The sequence below is a fragment of the Ursus arctos genome, unplaced genomic scaffold, assembly GCF_023065955.2.
Source record: "Ursus arctos isolate Adak ecotype North America unplaced genomic scaffold, UrsArc2.0 scaffold_14, whole genome shotgun sequence".
Lineage (NCBI taxonomy): Eukaryota > Metazoa > Chordata > Mammalia > Carnivora > Ursidae > Ursus > Ursus arctos.
In genome coordinates, this window is record NW_026622808.1 from 16,726,350 (window position 1) to 16,735,428 (window position 9,079).

The window sequence follows — 9,079 nt, forward strand, 5'->3', positions numbered from 1 at the left end:
CTTTGAGTCCTCTGGGAGAAGATACAGAATTTTGCACATAGCTGCATGTTTTAGGAGACGAGTGTCTCAGATTTCCCTCAATTCTCAAACAGATCCTTGACTCCCTAAAAGGTTAGGGACTATTAATTTATTCCACAATTCTTTTCTCCCCTAAACTTGATTCTGAAACATTTTCCCCTCATTTTTTTATTTCTGAAAAATTTCCAAAAATTTACTGGAATAGTGAAATGAACATCTGTGAATCTATCACTTACTAATTGTTCATATTCTGCCTCTTTTGTGCCCTCTCTGTCAATCCCTCCCCCCCCACATTTATTTTGCCCTATATAAGAATAAGTTGCAGGCATCTAGACCATTCACCCCAAAATACTTTAGCATGAATATCCGAAGAGCCAAGGCATGTTTGTACCTCACTATAGTATCATTATTACACTCAGGAAGTTGAGCATTGATGCAAAATTATTATGTAATATACAGTCTATTTTCCAAACTTCTGATTGCCCCAAGTATGCCTTTTATAGCTCTTTTTTCTTCCAGAATATAATCAAGGATCACACATTGCATTTAGTTTTTATCTCCTTAGTCTCTTTTCATTTGTAGTGGTTTGCCAGTCTTTTTAAAACTTTTTTTTTTTTTTTTGGTCTTTCATGATACTGGCATTTTTGGAGTTTAGAACTCTAAACCATGAGATATTTTGTTTTGTCTTAGCTACTGCACTCTACTGCCCCTCCCCCGGGGGACTGTATTCTGGATCGGCCCTTTTCTAAATGTGGGACCCTGGACAAGGAACTTGGCTTCTCTGTGACTCAGTTTCTCCATTTATAAAATGGGAGAATCACGAATGTATTCATCTTTCATGATTATTAGGAGATTTTGATGATGTATGATTGCACACTGACCAGCACATAGTAGGTGCTCAATAAACAGGATTTATTATTATAATAATAATTAATTATAGAAATAAGACTCTTGACACCCACAGTGGGGTTGATTTTGGTGAGCTGGTTATCAGGCAAGTTGATTATTTGGTAAATTTATTATGAAGTGACTTGGTTATTAAGAGAACTGGCTTTAGGCAATGTGATCTCTTCCCCCAAAAATGGTCCTGGTTGGCCAGGAAGGAAATGAGCTCCCCATCATGGGGAGCAGTCAAGGCTTCACTTACCAGGGAGGCTAGAAGGGGGACCTGCCACACCTGAGGAGTTGGGTGTGACTCCTTCCAGCTCTGGCCCCTCATGAGCTGAACTGCTGGGATAATATCTGTCCTGTTGTCCTTCCAGGAGCTGGTGGAGTTTTACCAGCAGAATTCCCTAAAGGACTGCTTCAAGTCGCTGGACACCACCCTGCAGTTCCCCTTCAAGGAGCCTGAGAAGAGAGCCATCAGCAAACCACCAGGTAGAGGTCTCAGGCTGGGGGCCTGTGGCCCCAGCTCCTTCCTATTGTAGAGGGCAAGTGTGGGGATGGCATGGACATTCTGGTGGGCATACAGAGGTCATATCTGTTAAACAGTGGGAGCTCTTTCTCTCACTGGTCTGTCCCTTTGCTCTTGAGTGGTTTGCATATTCATTTGCTTGGGTGAAAGGTGGGACAGAGGTTACTTTTGTTTTGGGGAAGATGAGAACAGTAGGTATCAGAAGGGTCCTCACCTGCATTTTTTAAGCCTATATTTTCATATCAACATCAAGGATTAGTTAGCTTCTATAACATTCTCTCACAAAAAGGCAAGACCGTTAGTGCAGTCTTCTCTTTTCCTTTGCATCTCTCCCCCATAGGTTCATTGACATTATCTGGAATGTTGGATACAGTTTGCTATGAATTAAACTAATTATGACAATATGTTTCAGAAATTCTTTCTTAACAGTTGTGTTTAACTTCTCAAATACAGTATCAAGAACTATTCAGACCCTGTCTATATTTCTTGTTTTCTGTTTTTTCCTTTATTTTTAAAATACCTTATTCTGATTCAAATTTCATTTTGCTAGGGTACATCCTGAAGTATGTTTTTGAGAAAAGTCACGTGGGTGGTATAGTTTCTGAATTCTTATATATCCAAAAAAATTTTAAAGAGAGACTTAAAAATTAACTATCATTAAAATGTTACATTTTTGAAAAAGCAACACCAACGTAACATCAAGACTCCAATCCTCATCAGAGGATCCTCGTCACCCAATGGGATAAACGTTTGTGTCTGTCTGCACATTACTTATTTGGCCTGTGTATATATGGATCTTAGCGTATTTGCAGAAATACTACAAGTTAATTTTCCATTCTACAATGTTGCTTAATATTTTATTTTATTTTTTAAAACATTATTTATTTATTTATTTGAGAGAGAGAGAGAGAGAGAGAACAAGAGAGAGAGAACAAGCACAAGTGGGGGCAGAGGCAGAGGGAGAGGGAGAAGTAGACTCCCTCCTGAGCAGGGAGCCTGATGTGGGGCTTGATCTCAGGACCCCGAGATCATGACCTGAGCCAAAGGCAGATGCTTAACCGACTGAGCCACCCAGGCGCCCCTGTTGCTTAATATTTTACTATGAGAAGTTTTCTATGTCTTCCCCCTCCCCCATATCTTTCTTTCATTCCCCTTCTTTTTCGACCCTTGGTCCTCTTTAGGATAATTAATATTAACAGCCTAGAATGAATTTCTCCCTATCTTCCCTCTACTCCTTTCACTATAAATATATAGAAACCATTTTAAAAATTCATAAATGGCATTATTTTCTAAACTTGGATACTGGTTGGGCTAGAAGGATGATTTTGGAAGAACAGTTGTGTCCCCTCAGAGCACAGGGTACCCAATACTCTGCACAAAGGAGCACTGAGGGACCCGTTGTCCTGGTGTTACTCTCCTGAGAGCCTTGCCTCCCCCCAGCTGTCCCCAGATGGTGGGCCGGTGTCTGCTCCAGGCCCTTTACCCACTTCTACTCTCCCCTACACAGCAGGGAGCACCAAATATTTTGGCACAGCCAAAGCACGCTATGACTTCTGTGCCCGGGACCGATCAGAGCTGTCCCTCAAGGAGGGTGACATCATCAAGATCCTTAACAAGAAGGGGCAACAAGGCTGGTGGCGAGGGGAGATCTATGGCCGGGTGAGTTGGGCCAAGCTTGGCAGCCTGGGGAAAGGGCGTGGGGGGACCTGGCTGTAGCACTATAGCCTGGAATTGTGCATTGCAGCAGGTGGAGAGCGGCCCCTGTGGCTCTTCCCCAGTCGGAGGGGAGGGAAGGAGATAAAGATTTCGTTCATTTATACAACTTGCATTTATTTACTGAGCAGCTACTATGTGCCGGGCGTTCTGGGTGCTGAGGAGACAAAAATGAGTGTGGTACAGTCACGGCCCTCACGAAACTCATAGTCTGGTGACGATGATAGACGTGTAACCAAGCGGTACAATGCTGAGTGGTCAGGGTTGAGATGCGGAATCACCTGGTGGGGGAGGAGCAGGTTGGGAGGACTTCTGAGAGGCCAAGGGGATCACTGAAGGATGAGTAGTTAGCCAGGCAAGAAGGTCATAGAGGGGGCGGAGGAAAGTATTCCAGCAGAAGCACCAGCATGTGCTAAGGCCCTGAGGTGAGAGAGTGATTAGCATGTTTGCGGGGACACAAAGGGAGGGATTTTTGTCTATCTTGTTTGCTGTAGTGTCTCCAGTGACTGACACATAGTAGGTGCTCAATAAATATTGAATGCGTGGAGAGGCATAACTGGAAATGACCACTTTCGCGTTTTGTGCTTTTTTGCCTGCCTGCATTTGGACTGTCAGGAGGGACTGCAAGGTTCCTCAAAAAAATCTGTTACTACCTGGTTCTTATTTTTGTCTCATGAAGACAGAGAGTCTTCTTTATTTTATCCATGAATTAATTCCCATCTCTAGAATACTGGCTCATTTGTAGTGGTTTCTCAAGAATATTTGTTGAATGAAGGTGAGGACACTGGTCAGGAGCTTATATTCTACTGGGGGGAAGCATATGTGAAAAAACAGCCCAGAAAATTGCTTGGGTGAACAGTTTTGTTAAGAATCGTGGAGGGTAAGTTCAGTGTGCAGTGGAGGTTGGGGTTTGGGAACTCTCAGCTATAATGAATTCATCCATCATTCCATCCATCCATCCATCCAGCTATCCATCTATCCATCCATCCATCCATCCATCCATCCACCCATCCATCCATCCATCCTTCCATCCATCCTTCCTTCCTTCCATCCATCCATCCTTCCATCCACCCATCCATCCATCCTTCCATCCATCCATCCCTCCATCCATCCATTCATCCATCCAAGATCCATCCTTTTAAGAAATATTTATTAAGCATCTCCTGTGTGCCAGGAACTCTTTTAGGCTCTCGGGAATCTAATAAATAAAACAGACAGCAATCCCTGCCCTTGAGGAGCTCGTGTTGTGGTGGGGGTGTGGGGACAGACAATAAGCCCATAAATAAGTAACATATAATCAGTAAGATGCTGACAAGTGCTATGGGGAAAAATAAAGCAGGGATAAGGAGTGTTGGGGTGGGTGGGGTTTGTAATTTTAAATAGGGTGGTCAGGAAGCTCTCACTAATAAGGTGACATGTGCTAGAGAACTCTGGAAGGTGGGGGAGGGGTGTCAGCCATGTGTACCTCTGGGGGATGTACTTTCTGGAGTAGAAGGCGTGGCAGGTGCAAAGGTCCTGAGGTGCGAGGGACCCTGCCTGGTATGTTGAGGAACAGTGGGGAATGTGCAGAGACTGCCCTGACCACTTCCTGTTCTCTTTGCAGGTTGGCTGGTTCCCCTCCAACTACGTGGAGGAGGATTATTCTGAATACTGCTGAGCCTCGGCACCCTGGCTGGGAGATGAGGAACTCCAGGCTCTGAGCCCAGGATGAGCAGGCCTCAGGGCCAGGGGGGCTGTGACTGGTCCCAGAGGGCCGAGAATCCAGGATGGACTGTGGAGGGCCAGTGTCCAGCTGGCAGGGCTCCTGGATGATGCCCTGCGTGGTTAATTTATAACACACTGATTTTCTCTTGGGGCCCCTCAAGAAGGTGGGGCTCAAGGCAACAGCTTTTAATAAAATGATGAAAGGAATGACTGCTGTCATTCAGGAGGACCTGGATGGGAAAGGGTGGGAAAGGACATGGGGGCACAGATGGAAGCCCCCTCCCCAATCCCTGCCGTCCAGCTTCATCACCTTGCTTTGCCGTTCAAGATAAGACCTGAAGAAGGAAATGGGACCCCCCCCCCCAAGGCCGGAAAGGATTTTACACTCACAGATTCCAGATCACAAAACTGTAACTCTCCTTTGTTTTTTTCTCTGCTAGAACTTAACTACCCTCCAATTCTCCTAAGAGGTAGAGACTTCATCTTAGTTTCCCCCCAAGATCAGGTTTAAATTCCAGGGGCTTTGGCACTGGGCTGTTGGGGAGACAGCTGGTACTTGGCGGTCGTCTGTCACACTGCCACCTGCGGAGATGTCACGGTTGCTCTGCGTCTTCCACATCCCTCTTGGCACATGCATGACATCTGGCTGTGTGTCCTGAAATGCTGAGCGGAATGACTGTACCTCTTGGTTTACCTGCAACGGTCCTGGATATTGCCCTGTGTAGTTATTAATCACGATCCTTTTCATTCTCCAAAGTGTCCTGGTTTGGATGATACCTTATACGGTCACTGTCTTAGGCTGGGCTTCTCCAGAAGCAGATTCTGAGACAAGGATTTGGACGTGCAAAGTTAATCTGGGCAGTGATCCCAAGAAGTAGCCAGAAGGGAGGGATAAGGGAGCCCGTAAAGGGAGCACTGATAAGCAGGTGACTGCTGTGGGCAACAGGGGCTCATTCTTGTTGAGCACCCTGGAAGTCCATGTAGAACATTCTTGCAGTTGAAGGGCAGGGGAGCTGGGGTATGTGTTCACCAGCTTCCACAGTCTCTGCTTGAGAGCTGCTTGTATCTAGACCATGCCTGCTCTAGTGGCTGGAGAACCACAGGCATTTCTGAAACTGTTGACCTGTTGGGTATTGTCAGTGGGTGGGTGGGGTGCTGACGGGGTCTGCTGCATTATCCCCAAGTTCAGAGATGCACACCCCTTTGCAGCCATCCCCACCCAACGGATGCTGCCCTATGCAGGGTGTGGGGAGCTCCTGCAGAGCGTGCTATATCCTGGGGTCCTTAGGGCTCCAGGGAACCTTCTTTTTCTCATATCACCCCGAAACCATCTAAACTGGGGTATGCGGATTGGATACCGGGATGCTGCTCTGGACCCCTTTCTTCCCCTCCACCTTGAAGAGCCATGACCTATCCTGTTGTGGGAAAAGTTGCTTCAGTCTGATGAATGCTCTTCTACATACATGACCAGATTTTTTTCTTTTTACTTAATAGGCTTAATTTTTTTAAAACTTGTGGCCCGATATACACGATATAAAAATCACTGTCCTCACCAGTTTTACACGTGTGCTCCAGTAAGTAGCGTGACATTTATCGGTTGTACAACCAGTCTCCAGAATTTTTCCTCTTGCAAAACAAAAACGCTGTCCCCATTAAGCAACAACGGCCCACTCCCTCCTCCCTCCAGCCCCTGGCACCCACTATGGCCAGATTGTTATTGGGAATCCACTGGGGCTTAGATTTCTGAGGCTCAAAAGCCAAGATGCAAAATCTCTAAAAAGGCTTTCGAAGTTCAAAAAAGCTCTTTCTTTGGTAATTCTCCTGTGAGTTGTAGAAATACCCCATTGGAGGCAAAAAGATGGTGGCCGGGTCCAGGGAAGGGCTATATGTTACTTTGGGGGGAAAGAGTTAGTACTTCTAAATATTACCCCCCGCCCACTAATAACAGAGGCAGCCCCCGCGTCAAGCACGCACCAGGGCCGCGAGAGCACTGCCCAAGGCCATCTCACAACCAGCCCCGTGGGCCGTAGAGCGCCGTGGCCATGGCTCCGGGAGGATGCCAAGATCTGCTTTGCTCCTGTAAAGCTAGCCGTAACGTTGTGGGAAAGGGACTTCACCTCTCCGAACTACAGAAAGGTGAGACATTGCCTGTCCGAAGGCGCAGAGTTGGTTGGTAACTAAGTGCAAAGCCACCGTCTTAACCATCGCTCTAGCGGCCGCTGGGAGCCTCCTGGTTCTGTCTTCACCCCAAGGAAACCAGTGTCTAGACAGCACCTCCACGCACCTGGCCAGAGGCGCGATCTGGACTCCGAAGTCTGGAGGTATTTTCCATGTTTGAAGGACCATGTAGGTGGAAATGGGTGTTGGAGTCACAGAGGTCAGTGACTACGAGGTTAGGGACTCCCCCGTGACTCCCCACTCCCCAGCCATGCCACGAATTCACCGAAGGCCTAAGGAGGCTACCCGGCTGTCTCATTCAGTGGGGCTGATGAGTGGAGGTCATGGACTTATTCGTGAAGGTCCCAAGCATCACTGCCCTCCAGCCCTAGGCTGAACTTTGACCCCAGCCACGCCTTGGGCTCTCACCCCAGACGTGGGGGCCTTTGCAGTGCAAGCTGTCATCAGTCGCCTTAGGCTAAGTGTTGCCGTAGCCACATGCGACTCTCCAATCTCAGTGTCTTGCAAACAACTCCTTCATGTATTGGCTTCAACCGGGCTGAAGAAGTTTCTGGAAGCAGAAGGCATGGCAGGAGTAACACTGTTGGAGACATACCAGGCTCAGGATACACCAGGCGCGAGGCAGAAAGAAAGGAGAGCCGGCAGGACGGCTCAGTGGTTCTCAACATTTCTTCCAGAGAATGGCACCCCACTTCCTCTTGCATTTCAGTGGCTAAAGCAAGTTGAACGGCTAAGAGTAACATCGGCTGGGCAGGGATGTTTAATCCTCAAACAGAGAGAGCTGTGAATACTTGGAACAAAGCTAGAGTCAAAACGGGAGAGGCCTGGGTATCATTCAACGCTGAGTCATTCACTCGTGTTTGTGAGAAGCAGTTAATCATACCAGCTGTTAGGGGTTGACCTGCATCCCCTCCAAATTCAGGGGCTGAAGTCCTAATCAGGACCACAGGATGTGACTGCGTTTGGAGATAAAGTCTTTATAGTGGTGATTAAGTTAAGAGCAGGTCCGTAGGGTGGGCCCTAATACAATGTGACTGGTGTCCTCATAAGTGTGGAGACACAGACATTCACAGATCATCTGTGAACCAAGGAGAGTAGGCTCAGAAAGAACCAACCCAAACGACATTTGATCTTGGACTTCCGGCCTCTGTGAGACGATAAGTGTCTGTGTGTAAGCTGCCCTGTGTGTGGCACTTTGTTCCGGCAGCCCGAGCAAACTCCTACACCAACTTCGTGCTGTGTGAACGAATCAGGCCCAGACCCACCTGCAAAGTGCGTACGATCTAATGGGGACTCTTAACAATCAGCTAGGTGGTGGTGACCTGCGGCGATGAGTTTCAGGTTGAGGGAAGCAAGGGGCTATGGGAAAAGAGACATACCTAACCCAGTCTGGGGTGGAGGAGATGGTCAGGGAGGGCTTCTTGGAGGAGGCAACATCTAGGGTGGTACCTGAACAATGAGCTGGAGTAGTTAAGAAACATGCAAGGACATTTTTTAGGGGGAGGTGGAAGTGAGGGTGTACTATGTGGGTTCTGGGAACTGCAAGGGGTTTAGTTTTCTGAGAAAGGGGAGGGAGAGACGGGGCTGGAGTAGGTGTCAGACGGAGCCCAGGTCAGGCCTGGTGCAAGACCTGCCTTCTTATCCACCCCTCAGAGGGGCCAGGAAGGGAGAGGCTGGGACAGGCATCCTGAAGACCCCTGCTGGAGGAGGCTGCTGCTTGCCCGTGTGGTGGAGACGAGGAGGGGCCTCAGGTGAGCTCTGGAGAGGCCTGCGGATGGCTGGGGGGTTGGGGTCAAGGGCATGGCTGTCACCCCCTCCACAGCACAGAGAGTGAAAGGAGCACGTAGCAGCCTCCCAGTGCCCTCACTTGGAAGTTCTCTGATGCTGGCCATCCTTGCATCTGGCTGCCTGGGGCGCGTGCACACACACACACACACACACACACACACACAACACACACACACACCCCTTGTGGGCTGCTGTAGCAAAGGACCATGGATTCGGTGGCTCAAATAACAGAAATGTACCGTCTCCGCACTGGAGGCCAGAAGT

At 48.0% G+C, this 9,079-nt stretch overlaps 1 protein-coding gene across 1 annotated transcript in view; it reads left to right on the top strand.

Annotated features, from left to right (window-relative positions):
* Window positions 1-5,056, top strand: part of VAV1 (vav guanine nucleotide exchange factor 1) — a 50,938-nt gene extending 45,882 nt beyond the window's left edge. The window contains exons 25-27 of the mRNA XM_048227161.2: window positions 1,281-1,395; window positions 2,940-3,091; window positions 4,749-5,056. Of these exons, the coding sequence (XP_048083118.1) occupies window positions 1,281-1,395; window positions 2,940-3,091; window positions 4,749-4,802 (321 nt within the window). The 3' untranslated portion in view covers window positions 4,803-5,056. The remainder of the gene's footprint in view (window positions 1-1,280; window positions 1,396-2,939; window positions 3,092-4,748) is intronic.
* The last annotated feature ends 4,023 nt before the right edge of the window (window positions 5,057-9,079 follow it).